Below are 23,136 nucleotides of genomic sequence, written 5' to 3'. Positions count from 1 at the left end.
CTACAACTACGACTGGGGAATTTCTGTTTTGAGAAAAGCGTATTCGTTGGGATCAGTGTTTTTCAACCTAAGACAATACATCGGCAAATAATAATCAATGATTTTGCGGAAAGATACAGGGTTATTCATATTTATGAGACAATAAATGAACCTCAAAAAGGACCTATGAAATGATGGCAATTGAGATTATAACTAGTGTCCTATCGAAACTGTTAAGAATTTTACAACCCTGGGAAGTAGGGGTATGGAAAGATGTTTTTGTACCATAACTTTGGAACCATTTGACCAAATATTACAAAGCTTGGTAGACTTACTAAAGAGAATATGCCTTTTAATCTGGTAATTACGAAAACCCACCCAGTTTCCGGTTGGAACATTTCCGGGTCACATTTTTTGTGTTTTTCTAATTTTTTGCCCTCTTAACACTACTTTTTTATTGTTTTAATCGATAGAGTAATCAATTGCGAATAAAAAAGGTATAAGCTTCTACACCGCCAAAATGCACCATTTAATAGTTATTTTAAATGAAACAGGCTTGCACTTGATCAGAATCAAAAAAGTATAAATTTTGAGCAGACGTAGCAACGAAAGTGCATCTGCACTCAAAGCGCTGTCAAGTCCTGTCAGACACTTGTCAACTTTAACATTGGACAACTTGGGGCTCTAAATTGATAATATTTATTAAAAGGGTTTAGTTCAGTCTCTTAATCTAACCTAAAAAAAATTTAAACCAATCTGGTAGCATTTTTCATTGATTAATTCACCCAAAATTCACAAAAAAATCATAGTCGGTACCTGATTATTTGTTCCATTCTGTCCGTTTAATACAACAAATTCCGAATAAAGACATTAAAACTCTTAAAAGCGTACCCCTACTAAGTGGGTGCATCTACTCGCTTGTCTTCCAGACACTAAATGAACAACACTCAGTTCACTACTAATTTGCATTATTTTGTAATAAAAGCAGCGGTAATTTTGACTGAATTTGTATTGTTTTCAGCTAGAAATTCGGCTAACGATGTCTACGGACGCCTGCGCCGGTCTTCAATACGACATAACTGTGAAAATTCAAGCTTGATCTTGGAATTCTTGGATCATTTTTACAGGTTATTTTGTACGTACAACCAGCGCAGGTGTTTGAAGACATCGCCGAAATTTTAGAAAAAAAATACAAAATACAAACAATCCAGTCAAAAATAATGCACTTTTAAGAATCTTAATGTCTTTTTTCGAAATTTGGTGTAATAAACGTAGCAAATAGAACAAATAATCAGGTAACGACTAATGACTTTTTTGTGAATTTTCGATGAATTAATCAATCAAAAATGCTACCAGAATAGTTTAAATTTATTGTAGGTTAGATTAAGAGACTGAACTAAACCCTTTTATTAAATATTTTCAATTTAGAGCCCCAAATTGTTCAAAGTTAAAGTTGGCAAGTGCCTGACAGGACTTGACAGCGCTTTGAGTGCAGATGCACTTTCGTTGCTACGGATATCGTCTGCTCAAAATTTATACTTTTTTGATTTTGGTCAAGTGCATGCCTCTGTTTAAATTAAAATAACTAATAAATGGTGCATTTTAGCGGTGTAAAAGGTTATACCTTTTTATTCGCAATTATAATAAATCTATCGATTTAGGCAATAAAAAAGTAGTGTTAAAAGGACAAAAAATTAGAAAAAACAAAAAATGTGACCCGGAAATGCTGCAACCGGAAACTGGGTGGATGTATCCGCTTTTCGTAACTACCAGATTAAAAAGCATATTCTCTTTAGTAAATCTACCAAGTTTCGTAATATTTAGTCAAATGGTTCCAAAGTTATGGTACAAAAACGTCTTTTCATACCCCTACTTCTCAGGGCTGTAAAATTCTTATCAGCTTCGATAGGACACGAGTTATAATCTCAATTGGCATCATTTTGTAGGTCCTTTTTGAGGTTCATTTATTGTCTCATAAATACGAATAACCCTGTATAATATTAAGTTATTACAGTTGTTCGATTATAACATTTTGTTACTATTCTCGCGTTTTATTAACACGTGAAAAGTTCATTATTTCAAGTTATTATTAAATTAAGGACAATCAAGGATTTAGGATTAAAAAATTAATTAGAAGAAAAATATGTGTTAATGTAATATTTATTGCAACAAATAATTATAATCACTTTTTAGTACTTAAATGTTGGTGCAAAATAAAAAACTTTTAGTTCACTTGAATATTATTCGGATCTAGAACCACCTTAATATTCGCATTAGCACTCGTCGAAACATTACTTTTCAAGTCAATAGGCACTCGGACAATAAAGCTTTTGGGTAAGCACGTCTCAACAGTGCAAGTAACCAAATCAAAAACAAAATCAATTTGACCTCGATTCGGGACACTAACCACCACGTCAATATTTTTCAAATTATCGCCACTACTCGGCACACAAGACCATGTAACATCCGGTAATTTTACTGACCATTTTTGGGGCGCTTCCTCTGTCAATTTCAACCCGTTTGCAAATTCGATATTTAGCGAGAAAATCACTTTCCCACCTTGATTATTAATCGTGAGACTTGGATATTCAAGAATTTGGTGTTTAATTTCCTCGTCATTTGCTGTCTTTTCCCCCAAATTCAAATTTAATTTATTTATAGATTTGACGGAATAATCCGAACCGAGAGTTAGAACTTTAACACAGTGGTTGTTAGTGTCCGCTAGGTATATTTTTCGACCGTCTGAAGAAACACACAAACCTGCAGGCTCGCTAAATGGGTGATTCTTAGCCCCGTCTGTCGTGTCGGAAGCCGGGAGGGTGACCGTAGACACGGAATTTTCAACAATCTTAACTTTCTTCAACTTGTGGTTGTACGTATCGGCCACGAAAAGCAAATCTTCGTCTTTTGACATCGCAAGGCCGAGAAGATGTTGCAGTTTGGCGTCAAACAAGGTCCCGTCTTTGTCCCCAAACGCGAACAAATTCTGAAACGAGCCAATTAAATTCCTGGCTAGCAACTGTGAAATTATGTTGGCAACACTGAGCTTTTTTCCAGCTGAAAACTTAAGGCTACAGGAGACGACAGTAAAACTAAGTGTGCGTCAAAGACAAGTATAGTTTTCTATTTTTAGAGATATTTGTAATATGTTTTAAATCGAAAAATAAAAATTTGGGCCAAGGTAACATTTTTTTGGAAAAAATTTGACATCTTTTGTTAAAAGTTTAAAGAAATATTTATAATATTTTAAAAAACGTGTAGGGGAAAGAAGCATTGAGTAGATACGAATTGAACGCGACCAAGAAACTAGAAAAATTATTATTAGTTTTGAACGAAACGCCAATATTCATTTTATTTTTTATTTTCCACCGAGAATTTCCCATATTTAAGTAGAAGCAAGAAGAAGAGACGACAAAATAAACCTGGATCAACTAAGAATGGAAGATGTGAAAGATGATGTTTTTGTATCTGCTGATATTCACGTACAAAATTATCGTATTAATTCTTTGAACTGAATTTAGTGCTGCATCAAGCATCAGTGATGTTTTTTTTGAAGTAATGTTTAATTGTTACTTTGGTTAGTAATTTTTATGTTTCTTTTTCATTGCTCAAAAATGAAAAAATGGATAAATGATCAAAAGTTTAGAATACGTCAAAATCTACTTTTTACTTTGGAAAACAACAGGTCAAAATTTAATTTGATTATTTTCGGTAAAAAATCAATTTGTAATGAAGATTTCTGATAATAGAAATTGAGAAATCTGTAGACAGCAAGTAATGTCAAATAACGTTGAATTCGTATTTTTGTGCAATTAAATTTTCAGAAATACAGATTCCAAGTACACCTGTTTACCCTTGCAAGAAAAAGCGTAACAAAAAAAACTGAAAGAGACTGAACAAATCGACGAAACAAATAGAAACTACTCGTTTAATAATCCGGAATTCAGTGTTTGTTATTAAATGCTTATTTCTTTCTGTATTTAGGTACTTAGTACTTACGTGAATTTGTTTCAAATTTTTTTGCACAAAACATCATTTAAGCATCGTTTGCTTTAAAACGACAGTTTGGTTAATGAATGTTTTCATATTTTTAATTTTATTAATACAGCTATTAATATTTTCAATTCTTTGGTAACAATTACTTTAAGGAATTGTAGAAAAAATTGAATGCAAGGAAACAGAAAAAGTATATAGTTCTAAAAATTTTGCATAGCATCTGAAGGGAAATGTATGGACAGACAAAACCAATCCTTTACTTAAGGACTTCTAGATATTGGGGTTAAATTTTTATCTAATGGATAAAAAATCTAATGTAAAGTCTATTCGGAATTAAAATCAATTGTCAAATTGTTTCAACATTGGTAACTCCATTTAAAATTATTCGGCCAGCTCAGATTTCGTTCCTACAGCAATGTGGCAGGGTTGTAACAGAATTTCAAAATTTTTGACACTGACAATTGATTTAAAAAAATGAGGTTTAGGTACTAAGGACTTTTTTGGAATGTTTATTAATATCGGTAGACTGCTTTTTCCAAAACGTAAAATACAGAAAAATGCTTTTCTGTCCAAATAACGAAATCAGAATTTTTTTGTTGATTACAAAAAATTTTATTTTTTTCTATATACTGAAATTATCTTGCTGGTGGCTAATATGGACACAGACTGAGACAGGACAAGATTTTACAAAATTCGCGGTATGATAGCTTTCTCGTTGTCGAATTTTGAAAACAAAAATACATTTGTGATCAGCAAGAAATGGAGATTCGTCGCTTTACCTTGGTTTTTCAAAATATTTTTTTTAAATAAGTCAAAAACTAAAAAAGTGTTACGTTGACGCACATTTAATTACGATTCTATATCAAAACTTTTTTCGTTTCAGAAAAAAGTGAATGGATAAATAGATAACAGAAAAATTAAATCCGCGCCACCTGAAGGCTTAGAAACACACTAAAATGTTTAACCTTTACCTTAACTTTTTCGCGAAATTTTCTGCAAAATCTACCAAAGTGGGCCAACTTTTAAACAGTTTTTTTCTTTCAAAAAATTCCCTAAAACTGAATAAAAAGTCATCAAATTCGATCATAATTTATATTATTTTAACTAATTTCGCTATAACTGGTTCATTTTTAAAACATAGATTGCTTGATAATCATAAAAACTATTATCCACTTATAAACAGATATGAGCTGTTTCAAAACTATAAAAACGTCAACGTCGCATTTCACCGAATTATATTTTTAAATAAGACGTTTTGAAACGACTATTACAATGCAATATACATTTAGCAGACTTATCTTGTAATTTAAAATACCAATATTTGTATATTTTTCAACATGTTGCCTTACTTTTGTCCGATAGTGTATGTTCTATTTTTTATATTTAATTTCTTTATTAATTTTGCAACAATTATGTTGAATTTTATTTTTTTTGAGCTAATGTTGCCAACTTAATTTTAGTTATAGACTACTTTGAGGATACTTACATTTGGGTTCCTGTCCCCTCCAACCACAGGCATTACTTTTCCATCCACTAGCGACAAGCGTCTCACACTTGAACTTTCACTATCAGCGATATAAACCTCCTTGTTTTTGCTGCACAAAGCCAATCCAGAGGGTTGTGCAAACCCAGCAGCGTGAGGATATGCATTATTTTTATTCTCTTCGCGTCCAGACCCAGCAATACTTAGACAAGTCCCAGCAGTGTATTTTTTACATTTCCACCAAACCGTATCCTCAAGAAACAAAGCCCAAATCTGGTGCGTCCCAGCCATTGCAATAATTAAAATCTCCCTAATTGGGGGATTCCCCTCGGGATAAAAACTCATATCCATGTCAGGCGTCCGAAAAATACACAAATCCCAAGGTGATGATATGACTTGTTGCGTCCATTGTTTCCCGCCAACTCTGTCATGGCCTTGCACACCTGACCCAACGACACTCTCAACTGTTTTTTTCGCTAAATCAATTTTGCGAATTGCGTGATTTTCCGTATCAGCAACGAAAAGAGTGTTCTCGTTTTGGAAAGCTAAGCCTTGGGGAGCGTTAAATTCACACTGTGTGAAACTACCATCACGAAAACCGATTTCTCCGCTACCAACTTGGTGTAAAATGGTCCCATCTGATTTTAGAATAAGGATTCGGTTGTTACCAGTGTCTGATATGGCTAAAATTTCTTCCTGGTTTTTGGCAACAAAATTAGTGATTTTTCCCGGGAATAATAGAGGGCCTTTTAAGTCAGGGAGTAAATGATAAGCCGATTTGAACGGAATTTGATGGTCAGAAATTTGATTTTTCTCCTTGTAATACTCTAAAGCGGCCCTGATGTAAGTTCGTAAATTCTCCTTGTGGCCTTCCCCCATCAGCATGACGATCGGGTTGGCATTTGGTCCCAAAATAAGTAAAGTCGGCCAACAACTAACCTCGCAGTTCTTCCACATTTGGGAATTGAAATCGTTGACGACAGGATGGGTGATGTTGTAACGTTGCACCGCAGCGAGAATATTCGAGGACACTTTCTCATTTTCAAACTTTGCGCTGTGGACACCTATCTGCGCGCCAAATGAGCAAAAAACTTAGAATTTTGCGAAAAAAACTTACCACAACTAGCCCATCTTCCACCGAAAATTCCTTCTCAACTTCTCGCAAATCGGGGATAATATGCATACAGTTGATACAACAATACGTAAAAAAGTCCAACACGACAATTTTACCCTTCAAATGCTTCGAAAAGGACAACGGTTCGGAAACATTGAACCATTCAAGACCTGGCACGAGAGTGAGGTTATGTGCAACAATAAAAACAAATGAATACCTGACGCGAAATCCTTGATGGGGTGATAATTCAAGTTTTCCAAATATTCCTTAATTGCTGCATTTTTATTCCCTTTTTGTCTTATCAGACTCGATAATTTCTGGTGGGAATAATGCAGCATATCGTCTTCGCTGTCTGAATCCATTCTTGAGCGAAATAACCGTCTAAACCAAATTTTGGAGGGTAAAAAACGGTTCAAAAGTCGCATTAACTGTGTAACCACCACTCAAAACAAGTACTGGCTCACTGAATAATTAAAATTCATATCGTCTCACTATTTGAGGATCTATGACTCACCATAAAAACCGTTGTTGACTCAAAAAATGCACACACTTTGATAAAATTAAAAGGGAAGTGATAAAAACACGTCAACAATTTAAAACATTAACGAAATATACTGAAATAATTTTTTTTCGTTTTTCTATTTATTTTTCGGAATCCCATAAATTTGCAATAAACCTTCTGGCGTTTGCGACGCTAGGCTCGTCAAGTCATAATATCGGTGAATATTAGCACCAAAAATGATGCTGGCACCATGAACATTACAGTCGACCAGACAATCACTGTGCGCATGGAGCTAGCACCATTTCCCCACCATTCTCGTTTTCTACAGCCAAGTTCACACCAAAAAAATTATCAAAATAATTGTAAATCATTATAAAAGCTGTTACGCTGACTTGCATATCACATTTGTAGAACATTTCCTGACCGTTCTAATGTGTTTCTATTACAAATTAAAACTTAACTGTATTTAATTTCTGCATTTTTTATTCTCATATTCAAGCAGTGCAAACTGATTTTTTTCACCCCCTTTATATCCTGTAATTTTTTTTATTTTTGCAGGAGATTAAGCCCTTCGATAGGGCATTCGGCTGGAAAAAATTCGTGTTTGGGCAAACACCCCTTGGGACCTTAATGAATTTTTTTGCTTTTCATAAAATTTCTCGATTTAGCAAACTGCGTTAAAAATATTCGTATTTAATGGTTGCTCTAATTAGTCAAATCAATAACGAATTTGTGCAGCAAGAACCACGTGGAGGTTTAGAGCATTCTTGCCAGGAAAAAAGGATATAAGGTTGAGGTAAACAATGATTATTGGAAAATAAAAGGAAATAAAGGAATTACTGGTTTGTGAAATAAAAAAAATACAACACAAAAATAAAATGCACCTACCTTTATGGCTTCCGCGTTGGCTACTGTTTGTAGCAAAACAATAAAAAGGAATTAAAAACAACACCATTAAAGAAATCTTTATTTGCATGAAAGTTACATGTTATCAATATTATACAAAATAAAGAACACATAATACAACGTAATGTGTGGCACTCAAACTATTAGAAATTTAATACCGCAGATAAATAGAAGAAAAAAAATGCACCTACCTTTATCGCTTCCGCGTTGGCTACTGTTTGTAGCAAAACATTAAAAAGAAATTAAAAACAACACCAATAAAAAATCTTTATTTGCATGAAAATTACAACCAGCGACATTGAGTGTTTGATTTTGTTTATAGTTACTGTATTTAAAATGAGTCACTCAAACTATGACTTTTCAACACCGCATTTAGAGCCGGTGTACACAACATTGTAATTGCAATTAAATTTTGAGGAAATATTGGTTTGTGAAATAAAAAAACAACAACACAAAAATAAAATGCACCTTACCTTCATATCGCTTCCACGTTGGCTACCGTTTGTAGCATTAAAAAAATTAAAAACACCAATAAAAAAGGCTTTATTTGCATTAAATTTAGAACAAACCACTTTGATCTACTGAAATTAAAGTCGAACTCAGTACGTGACGATAAATTATTTGAGTGTTTTATTTTGTTATTTACTGAATTTAAAATGTATCACTCAAACTATGATTTTTCAACACCGCATTTAGAGCCGGTGTACACAACATTGTAATTGTAATTAAATTTTAAGGAAATATTTGTTTGTGAAATAAAAAAACAACAACACAAAAATAAAATGGACCTACCTCCATATCGCTTTCACGTTGGCTACCGTTTGTAGCATTAAAAAAAAATAATAAAAATGAAACCAAAAAAAAATTTTATTTGCATTAAATTTTGAGCAAGCCACTTTCATTCATTGAAATTAAAGACAAAATTATTACGTGGCAATAAATTATTTGAGTGTTTGATTTTATTTTTAGTTACTGTATTTAAAATGTGCCACTCAAAATATCACTTTTCAACACCGCATTTAAAGTCGGTGTACACAAGATTTGTAATAAGTTTTATGAAATTATTGGTTTGTGAAATAAATAAATACGACACAGCAATAAAATACACCTACCTCCATATCGCTTCCACGTTGGTTACCGTTTGTAGCATTAAAAAAAATTAAAAACAACACCAATAAAAAAATCTTTATTTGCATGAAAATTACAACAAGCGACATAATTTTACGGCTGTAAAAAACAATCAACAATGTTATATTTAAGGATTGCTCTAATTGGTCAAATTTGTCAATAACTAATTTGTCCGGCAAGAACCACGTGGAGGTTTAGAGCATTCTTGCCAGGAAAAAAGGATATAAGGATGAGGTAAACAATGATTATTTGAAAATAAAGGGAATAAAAGAATTATTAGTTTGTGAAATGAAAAAATAGTACACAAAAATCAAAGTTTGTAGCAAAACCTAAAAAATAAATTAAAAACACAACCAACAAAAAAAATTAATTTGTAGGAAAGTTACAACAAGCGACATTAATAAATATTATACAGAATAAAGGATACACAATACGGTATAATATATGGCACACAAGCTATTAAATTCAACACATCACAAGATAAAACGTAAAAAAATGCACCTACCTTCATATGGCTTCCACGTTGGCTACCGTTTGTAGCATTAAAAAAAATTAAAAACAACACCAATAAAAAAGCTTTATTTGCATATTAAATTTAGAGCAAGCCACTTTGATCGATTGAAATTAAAGACAAAATTAATACGTGGCAATAAATTATTTGAGTGTTTTATTTTATTTATAGTTACTGAATTTAAAACGTGTCGCTCAAAATATCACTTTTCAACACCGCATTTAAAAAATTAAAAGCACGTCTGCTACCGTTTGTAGCAAGACAATGAAAATAAATTAACCGCAAATGAAAAAAAAATGCACTGACCTTTGTCTTCTATTCCGATGCCATCTTCTTCTTAAACGGACCTACTGCAATAGAAGAAACAATAAAATTAGAACAATGTGCCCTTATATTAGTAGTTGAAAATATTACAGATTTGATTTAATTTTCTAAAAATAAATCACTGCAAACTTACCCTTTAAACCGGATTGTTTCCTCCTTAAAGTCCATTCCATTGGCACTAACACATACACTAAACGCGAATTTAAAATTTAAACCGGTAAATTTAGATTTGACTGAGCACACGTCCGTTCGCGACAACGGCCAGCAACAAACTGAATAAATTGAACGAAACGGCACAATAATTTAAATAAACCGCCTCGCCTTCCGCTCCCGATGTGACCCGTACCACTGCTCGCTGTCGACTGCTCCGCCCTCGCCACCTGCGCCGCACACCTAACCTCGAGACACGTCACGGAAGTGACGTCAAAGAAGTCTAAAACAGTACATCACCAGAAATATTCACTGGCACAATCCGTCAAATTTAAATACATTCATACATAGAATTATTCCAAATAGAACAGCATTGATCTAAAAAAATTAATTATGACAAATGTCATAAACGTCTAAAATTATAAAAGTTTTGCATGCAGTTAATGGAAAAATGAAAATGCACGTTTTTATTTAAACAAAAAGTAGCAATGTCAAATTTTGATGCGAAAATTAAAGGTATCACTACAAATTGTGTTAGTTTTGTCTCCAGAAAATTCGGTTTTAAAAGTAGGGTTATGTCATCATTTGAAAATGTCAAAACTTTTACTCACTTTTATGGATTTTGTGTCCGTTTCTGCTCTTTTAGAGCATTATTAATTATTATTGAATATGTTATGGGCATATAAATCTACCTTTGAGTCAACGACACAAACTTCAGTGAGATTTATTGAAATGTATGTAGAGCAAAAATAAACTTCTCGTGTCAAACATTTTGATAAAAAAAGGTGTTTAATTGTTTATAAAGAGCATGTTAAGGTGTGTTAAGTTTGCCATATAATAAAACATAAAGTACCACAACTTTTCTAAAAAGCATTTTGCAAAATTCTGATTCATTATTTTCACTATTTTCCTCCTTCTATTTGTGTAAACGAGACGATAATGTAAAATTTTGGTGTGAAAATTAGTGGTATCGCCACAAATTGTGTTAATTTTTGGTCTCCAGAAAATTCGGTTTTAAAAGTAGGGTTATGTTATCATTTGGAAATGACAAAACTTTCATTTTTATGGATTTTGTGTCCGTTTCTGCTCTTTTAGAGCGTTATTATTTATTACTGAATATGTTATGGGCAGATAAATTTACCTTTGAGTCAATCAAATAAAGTTTGCGAAATCGGTAAATTTTAAAGAATCTCTAAAAATTCATTAAGGTCCCAAGGGGTGTTTGTCCAAACATAATTTTTTTACAGTCGAAGGCCCTATCGAAGGGCTTAATCTCCTGCAAAAATAAAGAAAATTGAAGAATACAAAGGGGGTGAAAAAAAATCAGTTTGTATTGTGTGAATATGAGAATAAAAATGCAGAAATTAAATGCAGTTAAGTTTTAATTTGTAATAGAAACACATTAGAATGGTCAGGAGACGTTCTACAAATGTGATATGCAAGTCAGCTTAACAGCTTATTGATGTTTTTATAATGATTTACGATTATTTTGATAATTTTCCTGGTGTGAACTTGGCTATAGAAAATGAAAATGGTGGGGAAATGGTGCTAGCTCCATGCGCACAGTGATTGTCTGGTCGACTGTAATATTCATGGTGCTGTCTTCGCCGACATCAAGTCATGAAAACTTTAATAAGTTTGCACGTTTGTTGCAAATTTACACATATCCGTGTATGTGCTGAGTCCAAATAAAACTGGAATTTTGGCTACAAAGTTATTTTTGCTGGACGTTAGTTACAAATTGTAGGACTTTGTGCGGATAAGTCCCCCCTCGCATGACAACCACTTGACAAGTGACAGTTGTGCAAAGGTAAATATGGACGCCTGTTTAGCAGTCGAAAAAGAAATAGACAGAGTTTTGACGAAATTCGGCGATATCAATGAAAACACGGGCCGTATTTTATCCGATTTGATAACCCACATCGAGCGCTTGAAGGCCGAGCTGGAAAACGGTGAGTAACCCCCGAAAAAAACCTCGCAGTCATTCCCCCCGACTCGAACAAAGAGTTCTAATTATACAGCAATTACCGCTTTTAGCGCCCGAAGATCACACTTTGACAAGTGTCCAGGTCGATATCTTGAAACAATGCATGGGAAAAGTGAAAGAAACCGTCTCGAGACTCACAACAGATCACCGCGATTTACACAGCACAGTTTCCAAAGTCGGCAAAGCCATAGATCGAAACTTCATCGCTGATTTTGCGGCCACTAGTCGCGAGGAGGTGTTCGCGGCCCCCGAAAAAATTAATCTGATTAATAAAGTGATCTGCCAGCATTTGTACAGACAAGGGATGCAAGAAGTGGCCGAGGCTTTGGTGCAAGACGCCGACATCGCGCCGGAGATTCACAATAAGGAGCCCTTCACCGAACTCAATCACATACTAGACAGCCTTAAATCGAAAGACTTGGAACCAGCCTTAGCCTGGGCCACTGCTCACCACGACGCGCTTGAAGCGCAAAATTCCTCGTTAGAATTTAAGTTACATAGGTTGAAATTTATCGAATTGTTGAAACAAGGTGCTTCCCATCAAACCGACGCTATCTCGTACGCTAGGATTCACTTTAGGAAATTTGTACTTAGACATGAAAAAGGTAAGGTCATGTGGCGTCTTCTGGTTCTCTTTTTTTTTCATGTTACCATAGTAACAAGCCTTTATAACTATAGCAACAAGCATTTATAACCATAGCAACTTAATTATTTAAGCATAACTAGGCTTCCTGTAAAGTCAGTTCAAGATATTATTTTTTTCAGATATACAAACCTTAATGGGGATGCTTCTCTACGTCCCTAACGGCATCGGCAGCTCACCTTACAGTTGCTTGTTAGATTCAGAGATGTGGTTAGAAATTTACGAACTTTTCACTAACGATGCTTGTCAGTTGTTGGGTGTGAGTGTGAATAGCCCTTTAGGGACGTGTATCAATGCTGGTTGTTCAGCTATACCTGCTTTGCTTAATATTAAGCAAGTAATGATGCAGAGACAAGTGACGGGGATTTGGAATGGCAAGGATGAATTACCGGTATTGAATTTAATTTTTTGACATTTGGATTCGTTAAAAATGAATAATTTTAGATTGAGATTGATTTAGGTAGTGAGGGGAGATATCACTCGATGTTTGCTTGTCCTATCTTAAGACAACAATCCACCCAAAATAACCCGCCAATGAGGCTTATCTGTGGACACGTAATATCAAGAGATGCTTTACACAAATTATGTAATGGAAATAAGTAAGTGTTTTGTGATTAATGTGATTTTAGATTAATTTTTTTCTCAAAATAGGATGAAATGTCCGTACTGTCCAATTGAACAAAGCCCTTCAGATGCGAGACTTATATATTTTTGAGGGTCACACAAGCAACGCTAATTGTAATTGTTACTCACATTTTTTACATATTATCTATGTTTTTCTAATGATTGTTAATGGTATTTATTTGGTTTGTGTTCTATTGTGATCTCTTAAACTGACATAGATTAAATACTTAGTCCACTTTTTTCATATTTTTATTGTTAATACTTTCATAAGAAAATAATATATGGTTATATAACGAATAAACATCGGTAATTCCAAATTGAGGCGTTTTGCTGCCGACTTTTTCACCCAGTTTCCCGTTAGTTTATCATAACACAAAAAATATTGTGGTACCACTGCTTCATAAAATACATATGAATTCATAATTTCCGACACAAAATTCGAAATGCGTTATTTCCCCTAATGCACTTAACAAAAATAGGTACTAATTTAATAAAGGAGCAGAATATTCACGTACCCACTGTTTCGGAGATATTTTACGACCTTTTTGAAAGGGAAAACGAAGGGAATTATCCCGAGACTTCAACCACAATTTATTTAAATAATTTCAAAACGTATTAAAACGTAGTTGTTTAATTGTGCGGAAGCCATACTTATAGACTGACACAATGATTATTGATAGAGTAGTTTTCGTTCCCTAAAAAACAGCACAATCCTCAAAAAAACATTTCGAAATAATTCTGTTCGAGAGCGTATTCCCGTTATTCACGTCATAGGAATTGAACAAACTGATTATAAAAGAGTGTAGGATCTCAGGTGGTTCCGGAATTTGAATTTGCCGCATTTAAAGCGGTTTATAAAAAGCTTCATTACGTTTTAATTCCTTGTTAAAAGGTAGCAACGCGAATGGACCAATGAAATTGGTCCAATTTGGTCACGTGATCAGGTAATCATGCATTTAATTGCGGATTAAATTAATGACGCTTCAATAATCCGGTCCTTAATTATTTTATTTCGATGAAATTTATTAAACGTACAAATTTTTATCTGTTCAAGTAACCAGTAAAGCCAATGTTTTCATATTTCATATAACTAACATTGTTCGTTTTTTTTTTTAAACAAGCGGCAAACTTTTAACACCTACTACGATTCCACATTAATTTATAGACACTGTACCACTTTAAAAGAAAACTTAAAGACAAAATTAATTAAAGTGACCACAGAAAGTGACTGTGTTTCATTAAAAAAATGAGTCCATTAATTAAATAGATTAAATTAAATAATTATCGTTATTAATAATACGAGTGGGAAGCGTTTTTGTATGAATGTTAGTAAAAAAAATTGTTGGAATGTTTTAATTTAAAACACGTTGCTATGGGAAGCGGGTTTTAAAATAGTGAAAACACGTTGCTATCGGAAACGTGTTTTAAAATAGTGTTTATAATCTAGGTTCCGATATTAAACAGAAGCTTAAAATGTTACAAAAAAAATTAAAAATATTGTTCAAGATTTATAAATACGATATTCGCTGACAAAATGACGTCCTGACCCTGTAGTGACAGCCTCTCATTAAAATTTATTAGCATCATAGCATTATGAACATCACGTGATTTTCCAACTATTACTTAATCAACTCCAACTGTATGTTATTTAATTTGGCAAGCCTACTTTTAAAAGATAAACAAAATCAGTTTACGTTAATGTACGCAGAATGGTAGTGGCACCTTTAATAACGCTCAACAATGGCAAAAAATGCCCTCAACTGGGTTTAGGGACATGGCTGGTATGTTTCACATTTTCGTAACCACAATAACTTGGTTCTTACCCAGTCCGAGCCCGGCGAAGTGCAAAAAGCCGTAAAACACGCAATTGAAACCGGCTATCGACACATTGACTGTGCCATGCTTTACGGCAACGAGAAAGAAATCGGTGAAGCGATCCGCGAAAAAATCGCCGATGGGACTGTGAAAAGAGAGGAACTTTTTATCGTCACGAAACTATGGAACACGTTTCACGAACGGGAAAAAGTCGTCCCGACTTGTAAAAAATCACTTGAGAATTTCGGCTTGGATTACCTCGACCTGTACCTCATTCACTGGCCCGTTGCGCAAAAAATCAAGGGCGAATTCAACATCAAACTGCCCTTCAAAGACGCCGTCGGGATTGACTATGACTACGTCGAGACGTGGAAAGGGATGGAAGAGTGCGTTGATTTGGGGATCGCCAAAAGCATCGGACTTTCGAATTTTAATAGCAAACAACTGGAGCGGGTTTTGCAAAATGCGAGAATCAAGCCTGTGATGAACCAAGTTCGTTTTTTATTAATTATTGAAATTAAAAACTTTGTATTTTTGTTTCAGGTGGAAGTAAGTCCCAATTTGAACCAGAAAAAACTGATTCAATTTTGCAAAGCTCGAAGTGTTCAAATCACAGCGTATAGTCCTTTCGGATCACCGGCAAGGCCTTGGGCTAAGCCTGGTGATCCAGTTTTGCGCCTGGACGATCCAAAATTGGTCAAAATAGGCCAAAAATACGACAAAACAGCGTCTCAAGTGATTTTACGTTATTTAATCCAACTCGGAACTATCCCAATTCCGAAATCGTCCAATCCCCAACGAATTGAGCAAAACATCGATGTTTTCGATTTTGAGTTAAGTGAGGAGGATATGAAAATTGTGGATAGTTTCAATTGTAACGGACGGGCGGTTCATGCCGAGGAACTCAAAGGGCTGCCGCACTACCCTTTTGAAGGGGTGGAATTTTAGCAATATTTTTATTAACTTCAATAAAGTGTAACACAATTAATAATCATCGTTTTGGAATGGGTGGTGTGGGTGCCCCAGCCCCCTAGAAAAAAAATACGATTGACTATAACATTTTAAACGTTTTTATCGAAACTTACGCAGTCATTGGGCAAAACCGGCCATTGCAGTCAAACGTGTTCAAATATTTAACATCATCAGCGGTCAGTTCAAAATCAAAAATATTGAAATTCTCCTGAATTCGCGACTTTGTGACCGACTTGGGGATGGTGATGACTCCTCTTTGCACCTGGTATCTCAGCACGATTTGCGCTGGAGTTTTTTTGTATTTCGTCGCGAGTTCCTTAAGTTTGGGGTCATCCAGTAACTGGGGCTCGTCGGGCTTCGCCCACGGTCTGTCGGGCGACCCCAAGGGGCTGTAACCGGTCACGGTGATGTTTTTCGATTTGCAGAACTCAATCAATTTGCTTTGATTGAGATAAGGGTGGCACTCGACCTGATTAGTGACTGGGGTAATTGTAGCGACTGACAAAATTCGCTCAATTTGGCGTTTGTTGAAATTGGAAATGCCGATCGATTTGGTTAGGCCTTTGTGGACCAGTTGCTCCATCGCTTTCCAAGTGTCGACGTAATCGACGTCGCTGAAGAGGATTTTGCCTTGGGGGTCGGCGGGGAAGAGCGGCCCGCCTTCCTATAATCTATTTTTAGTTTCTAGTTTGATAAGATAAAAATTTAAATTAACCGATAACTTTGTATAACCTTGTAGTGAAAAGTTATCAGTTTTAGTAATGTTATGGAATCTTACAATAAATTAATCAAATCTATGGGTATACCTTGTAAGCAAGGGGCCAATGGATTAGGTACAAGTCGAGATACTCAATCCCTAAATCGGACAACGTCTGCTTAATTGCGCCCTCCACCAAATCAGGGCGGTGGAAGGTATTCCACAATTTGCTTGTAATGAAGAGGTCTTCGCGTTTTACGACTCCTTGGCTGATTTTGGAAACGACAGCATCTCCAACTTCTTTCTCATTGCCGTAAACATGAGCACAATCAATGTGGCGATAGCCAATATCGATGGCATCCTTCACAGCTTGAGCTACTTGTCCTGGTTTGGACTAGATCTGAATTAATCAGTGGCTTTGTAATCTTTGAAATTTACCTTCCATGTCCCCAAACCAAAAATGGGGATTTGTAAGCCGTTGTTGAATTTTACTTTCGGGACACTTGCCATGTTATCTATCAGAGACTGAATAGGCGACTATTGGGTTTAATTTATTTATTTAGTAAAAAGTAATACAATGTCTTATCTGTTTTGATACTTACAGATTTAATTAAATTTACTTTTCCACTGATATCCTTCGCTAAATAATTAACTGTGCTCAAGAAGCGGCAAAACACAAACATGTCACTTGCCACGTGATAGTGACAGCAAACGATTTGAAAATGACCGCGAAAAAGATTAAAAACATTAAAAATAAAATCAAAATATTAAGTTGTTCAGTACAAAGCTTTTTTGTAAATCATTACTTAAATAATAATCATCTCGAAAAATTACAACATTCCACTGACAAGATACCAATCGTTTATTATACAAAGTGTTCCAACTAAAATTTGCACCCTCTGAAATCTCCAATATCGTACAAGTTTAGAAAAAATGCTGAAACATGTCATTTTTAGATTAAAGGAGGACCAAATTTTATCTTAGTTTCAAAGTTATTTGTGCATCCCTCTTGAGCCCAAAGCCACCCCTTCAAAAAATTTAAATGGCAAGAAGGGTCTACTTGACTCATCATTTTGAAGCTGTTTTCATTGTCTATGCAGTTTCCAAAATAACCATTTTAGGGAGCGTGTACCAAAAAACCATTTTTCTGAGAGACATTCAACAACAATTTCTTGTGACACAATTTATTTCATGAATGCGTTCTTGTTCTTGAGATTAAGTGCCTGAATGCAATCGAAGGGATTAATGTATACAGCCGACCTTTTCTTTGGCAGCACAACATTTATAAAGTACTATAAATAATCTGAATAATTTTTATGATGTAAACTAAAAAAAACAGAGATTTTCATAAAATGGAGGTAGTTCACTCATTCGAATTTATTTTTTGTTAAAATGTTTATTATTATTATGTAATTAATACAACAATGCAATAATCATATATACTATGAACAATGAACTAATTTGTAACAGGCCAGTTTAATCCTTTCCTTTAAAGAATTTGGAGCAAAATCTCTGATTTTTCTCAGAATTAATTTTTTTACGAGCGCTTTTAAACGGCTTTACCTGTATTTATGTTTTTAGTTCTCTCATAGTTAAATTTATGTCAACCTCTTCGTCTGTTCCCTCTTCTAAGCTCCTTATAATTTCATATCTCTCAATTATTGTCACAGCTTTTCGTTTTGTAAATTTATTTATGATTAAAAATGGAGTAAAATGAATACTAATTACCATTAACCGTCAAATTTGTTCTCAACACATTGAAGGAATAAATGTATGCGAATACAAAAGTTTAAATCGCAAAAAAATCAGAAAAATCAAAAGAGCACAGAAATGACAGAAATGTCATTCTATTTTTTTATTTAAAGTAAATTTTAATAAAATGTCCAACTAACAACTTGTTTAGGCCTTTTACAAAATTAACATATTGAAAAATTATGAAGCCAAGAAAAAAACAAAGCAATTTGGTTATAGAAATGAGAAGAAACCAGTAGCAGATTCTATAAAAATTTGCACGAAAGATTAACAATTTTCAAAATATCAATGACCATAAATTAATTTCGTGATTCTCGACAATAAAATCAGTCAAGATTAAAAAAAGTACAAATTTTAGTTGGGACACCCTGTAATTAAATAATAAGCAAGTTTTACTAAGAAACTGTGAATCTCAAAAAAAAAGTAGTTTGTACTGCGAAAACGTGGATTTGAGAGTCTTGGGATATCGTCGTTGAAGTGCTGTGCCAGAAGACGATACCTACGAGAGAGCTCTTACTTTTGGCTCAGCTAGATTTGGGCAACAATTAAAAAAATTGTATACTACCTACCTATACCTACCTAAAATTAACCGGCATATCTCCCAAACAAACCCTATAGCTTGAGGACTTTTAGTTTTCAAATTATATTTTTTTAGCGAACAATTAAAAATTCTCTGTAGCCGGAACCGTTACACCGAGAAATTTCAGGTTTTGTTCATTCGGTTGATGTTTCTTTTATTTTTACCAGAACAGGCATAGCAAACGATTTTTTAGCCTTCTGTATCAAAGAACGAAAAAAATTTGATTAGAGCCACGGTTTCGCCACAGATGTGTTTAAATTTTTCCAGTTTTACATAAAAGAAATAGGAAAATTTCGCGAATATTTTGAAGACCACTTATTGCAGACTATTTTTATCTACAGGGGCGTAACTTCACACGATTTTACGGCTGAAAACCCTGCTTTACGACAACATATTTCCCTAGTCATTTTTATCGTAAATTTTCCATTAATCGATAAAAAATTTAATGTTGCTACTGACAAGATACCAATCATTTATTAAATAACAATACTCAGTGTTTCATATCAGTTATGAAATACTTTATTTTCGTTGCGTAATTGTATTTATTTTCACAAGGCGAAGTCGTGAAACTTATCACATTCGAATTTTTAACTTAAAACTGACAATAAATGACTTTCTCTTGTTCTCTTTCATTTAGTAGATATAATAGTTTGTTTAATTTAGTTCGTAGAAATAATCTTTTTATATTTTCAATGCTTGTCAATAGAATAGCTCAATAAATGCTTTATCAGCTACTTCGCATGGACAAACCTTGTCGAGCATGCCGGTATAAAACGCCGAATAGCAGTTGCATTAATCAGTCGTTGCTGTAACTTCGCGAGTAAAATACGTACTGTTTTGAACAAATTTTCGCTCAAATAAAATGGCCAAGGTCCCAACCGTAAAATTCAACAATGGTCAAACGTTCCCAATGTTTGGTTTGGGAACCTGGAAGGTAAAAAAATCTCCGATTTCATTCAAAACTTGTCATTATAATGTCAATTATTTAGTCAAATCCTGGTGAGGTAACCCAAGCTGTGAAGGACGCCATCGACATCGGCTACCGCCACATCGATTGTGCCCATGTTTACGGAAACGAGAAAGAAGTCGGCGAAGGAATCAAAGCAAAAATCGCCGAAGGCGTCGTAAAACGTGAAGACCTTTACATCACCAGCAAACTATGGAACACCTTCCATCGCCCCGACCTGGTGGAACCGGCCTTGAAGACCACGCTGAAAAATCTCGGCTTGGATTATCTCGACCTTTATCTCATCCACTGGCCGTTTGCGTTAAAGGTCCGCAAAAAATTCAACCACAAAAAATCTAATTTTTTATCCACAGGAAGGTGGAGAACTATTCCCAGTCGACGCCTCCAAGAAAACAGCCTACAGCGACGTCGACTACGTCGACACCTGGAAAGCCATGGAGGCCGTGTGCAAAAAAGGCCTCACAAAATCAATCGGCATTTCAAACTTTAATAAAAAACAAATCGAACGCTTGTTGCAACACGCGACCATTCTCCCCGTCACGAACCAAATCGAATGCCATCCGCATTTGACCCAAGTCAAGCTTTCCGAATTCTGCAAGTCGAAAGGGATCGTAATCACCGCATACAGTCCCTTGGGATCCCCCGACAGGCCTTGGGCCAAACCCGACGATCCCAAACTTTTGGACGACCCAAAAATTAAGAAAATCGCAGAAAAGTACAAGAAAACGCCAGCGCAGGTCGTGCTGCGGTACCAGGTCCAGAGGGGACACATCACGATCCCCAAATCGGTCACCAAATCCCGGATCCAGGAGAACTTCAACATTTGGGACTTCGAGCTGAGCCCGCAGGACATCCAGACCATCAACTCGTTTGACTGTAACGGACGGATTTGCCCATACGCTGAGTAAGTTTTGAGAGGTTGAGAGAATTTTCTGATTGGTTTTTTCAGCGCTGTGACTCATAAAGATCACCCGTTCTCCCACGGAGATGAATACTGATCGTTAATTTATTTCTGGATTAATTAACACATTGTGCTAGTTATTAAGTTTACGGCACCCTTATTGTATTTTTCCCAAATAAAATTATTTAGTATCGCATGCGTGTTTCATTCGCTCCTAATTTAACCTGCGCACGGCTAGAAATTTCCACGCGACGACCTTCACACTAATCTCGCATTATTATTCTAAAATGACGAGTAATGTACCAAATATTACCACCAACAATGGGGTGAACATCCCCATGCTGGGGTTAGGGACTTGGAAGGTAAAGTTTGATGCATGCTGCAAACGGTACAGTTGTTTGATTGCGTAACCCAAGCGTTTTTTTCCGCTTTGATTCAAAAAAGGAGCAGCAAATAATTTAGATTCAATTAGTTTCATTAGCATAGCTGTGGGAATGCGTTTGAAGGCCAATCTCTTTATAGTCCAAACCTGGGAAGGTAACCCAAGCGGTGAAAGACGCAATTGACGTCGGTTATCGCCACATTGATTGTGCCCACGTTTATTGCAACGAAAAGGAAGTCGGGGAAGCACTGAAGGCAAAAATCGCCGAAGGTGTGATCAAACGTGAGGATATTTTCATCACCAGCAAATTGTGGAACACGTACCATCGGCCAGACTTGGTCGAGAAAGCCCTCAGAACAACACTTGCTAATTTAGGACTGGAATACCTCGACCTTTACCTGATCCACTGGCCTTTTGCCTTGAAAGAAGGCGACGAGTTGTTTCCGGTGGACGAGGCAGGAAAGGCGGTTTATAGCGATGTTGATTACGTCGACACGTGGAAAGCTATGGAAGAAATGAGCAAAAAGGGCCTAACTAGGTTAATCGGAATCTCAAACTTCAACAAGCGGCAAATCGAGAGATTGCTACAAAACGCCACGATTGTTCCAGCAACTAATCAAATTGAGTGTCACCCCTATCTGACTCAACTGAAACTTTCCGATTTTTGTAAATCGAAGGGTATTATCATCACAGCGTACAGTCCCTTGGGATCCCCCGACCGACCGTGGGCTAAACCGGGGGATCCCCTCTTACTTGAAGATGAGAAAATTAAGAAAATTGCAGAGAAATATAACAAAACGCCAGCTCAAGTCGTTTTAAAGTACCAAATTCAGAGGGGACATATCGTGATTCCCAAATCTGTGACACAATCAAGGATTCGGGAAAATTTCAATATTTGGGATTTTGAACTTGGGGCCGATGATATCGAATTGATTAACTCGTTTGACTGCAATGGACGAATCTGTCCTTATGTGGAGTAAGTTTTTGGAATTTTTTGACTCTTATTTAGGTTTTTTTTCAGTGCTGTGACACACAAGGACCATCCTTTTGCCAACGATGAATATTAAATTTAAAAAACATCGGATTTTGTTTGTTTAGTAAACCTTCTGTGCACATTTTAAAAAATAATGAGAATTTTGAAATAAATTTGTATTTATTACAAAATGAGTTTCACTTTCCAACTGTTTGAGAAATAAATTGGTGGGAAAAATTCCTAGATAATTGGATTTTTTTTAAACGCTTCTTTAACCCTTGGGTAGATATACAGGGGAGTCTGAATTCCACCATACTCTGTAAACTGGACTTCAGACTATTTCGCACAATCACAAAAATTCCATTCTGGGCGATGCGTCCATATGAAGGCAAAAATCCCACTTAAAATTTAAACACAAAAGATGAGTACGCCACTGGTAACAACTACATTTAAGAGCATCGATAAATTAAAAATTTATCGCGTCCCACGCAAAAACTTATGTTATCGCCGGTGTGCCGTATTACGGGGCAGATTAGTTTGTTGTTACTTCGGCTTTGATTTGTGAGTCAGTGGATCATTATCATAAAAAATCCAACAAAAGTCCACTGTTACGGAATTGCAGATGGTGTTGTCTCAAGGGTTCACACATTGTACCGCGAAAAATGCCCGACGCGACCTGTTTTATTTCGGTTTGTTTTGAACGGAATAAGCGCGAAATGTGAATAAGGGCCTCCAACGTCGTCTTCTTGA

At 35.3% G+C, this 23,136-nt stretch overlaps 6 protein-coding genes across 7 annotated transcripts in view; 4 read left to right on the top strand and 2 right to left on the bottom strand.

Annotated features, from left to right (window-relative positions):
- Positions 1 to 13,586, top strand: part of Sou (Souji) — a 218,301-nt gene extending 204,715 nt beyond the window's left edge. The window contains exons 2-6 of the mRNA XM_964215.4: positions 11,890 to 12,045; positions 12,131 to 12,685; positions 12,846 to 13,114; positions 13,168 to 13,322; positions 13,375 to 13,586. Of these exons, the coding sequence (XP_969308.1) occupies positions 11,910 to 12,045; positions 12,131 to 12,685; positions 12,846 to 13,114; positions 13,168 to 13,322; positions 13,375 to 13,438 (1,179 nt within the window). The 5' untranslated portion in view covers positions 11,890 to 11,909 and the 3' untranslated portion in view covers positions 13,439 to 13,586. The remainder of the gene's footprint in view (positions 1 to 11,889; positions 12,046 to 12,130; positions 12,686 to 12,845; positions 13,115 to 13,167; positions 13,323 to 13,374) is intronic.
- LOC657700 (NHL repeat-containing protein 2) lies at positions 2,122 to 7,271 on the bottom strand. 2 transcript variants are annotated; one of them, XM_964143.5, is made up of 5 exons: positions 7,087 to 7,271; positions 6,790 to 7,035; positions 6,576 to 6,742; positions 5,462 to 6,526; positions 2,122 to 2,965 (listed from the first exon to the last, which is right to left on the bottom strand). In XM_964143.5, the coding sequence occupies exons 2-5, from the start codon at positions 6,995 to 6,997 to the stop codon at positions 2,204 to 2,206; spliced, it is 2,202 nt and encodes a 733-aa protein (XP_969236.3). In that variant the 5' UTR covers positions 6,998 to 7,035; positions 7,087 to 7,271; the 3' UTR covers positions 2,122 to 2,203. The 2 variants fall into 2 exon arrangements, with proteins under 2 accessions (XP_969236.3, XP_008200647.2); XM_008202425.3 differs by having other exon boundaries at positions 6,790 to 6,953.
- Positions 13,587 to 14,904: 1,318 nt separating the features above from the next.
- Positions 14,905 to 16,153, top strand: LOC657859 (aldo-keto reductase family 1 member B1). Its single transcript, XM_964290.4, has 3 exons — positions 14,905 to 15,128; positions 15,175 to 15,654; positions 15,706 to 16,153. Exons 1-3 carry the CDS (start codon positions 15,057 to 15,059, stop codon positions 16,108 to 16,110), a joined length of 957 nt encoding a protein of 318 aa, XP_969383.2. The 5' UTR covers positions 14,905 to 15,056; the 3' UTR covers positions 16,111 to 16,153.
- Positions 16,105 to 17,571, bottom strand: LOC657943 (aldo-keto reductase family 1 member B1). Its single transcript, XM_964363.5, has 5 exons — positions 17,434 to 17,571; positions 17,270 to 17,368; positions 16,941 to 17,225; positions 16,248 to 16,798; positions 16,105 to 16,192 (listed from the first exon to the last, which is right to left on the bottom strand). Exons 1-5 carry the CDS (start codon positions 17,512 to 17,514, stop codon positions 16,147 to 16,149), a joined length of 1,062 nt encoding a protein of 353 aa, XP_969456.3. The 5' UTR covers positions 17,515 to 17,571; the 3' UTR covers positions 16,105 to 16,146.
- Positions 17,572 to 19,923: 2,352 nt separating this feature from the next.
- Positions 19,924 to 21,225, top strand: LOC658019 (aldo-keto reductase family 1 member B1). The gene is made up of 4 exons (XM_964433.5): positions 19,924 to 20,097; positions 20,153 to 20,437; positions 20,484 to 21,034; positions 21,080 to 21,225. The coding sequence occupies exons 1-4, from the start codon at positions 20,026 to 20,028 to the stop codon at positions 21,126 to 21,128; spliced, it is 957 nt and encodes a 318-aa protein (XP_969526.2). The 5' UTR covers positions 19,924 to 20,025; the 3' UTR covers positions 21,129 to 21,225.
- Positions 21,219 to 22,577, top strand: LOC658097 (aldo-keto reductase family 1 member B1). Its single transcript, XM_964508.4, has 3 exons — positions 21,219 to 21,393; positions 21,554 to 22,389; positions 22,435 to 22,577. Exons 1-3 carry the CDS (start codon positions 21,319 to 21,321, stop codon positions 22,478 to 22,480), a joined length of 957 nt encoding a protein of 318 aa, XP_969601.2. The 5' UTR covers positions 21,219 to 21,318; the 3' UTR covers positions 22,481 to 22,577.
- The last annotated feature ends 559 nt before the right edge of the window (positions 22,578 to 23,136 follow it).

Source organism: Tribolium castaneum, chromosome 4 (genome assembly GCF_031307605.1).
Source record: "Tribolium castaneum strain GA2 chromosome 4, icTriCast1.1, whole genome shotgun sequence".
NCBI classification, from domain to species: Eukaryota; Metazoa; Arthropoda; class Insecta; order Coleoptera; family Tenebrionidae; genus Tribolium; species Tribolium castaneum.
The sequence above is the reverse complement of the archived record's forward strand: the minus strand, read 5'-3'. Positions and strand labels throughout refer to the sequence as shown.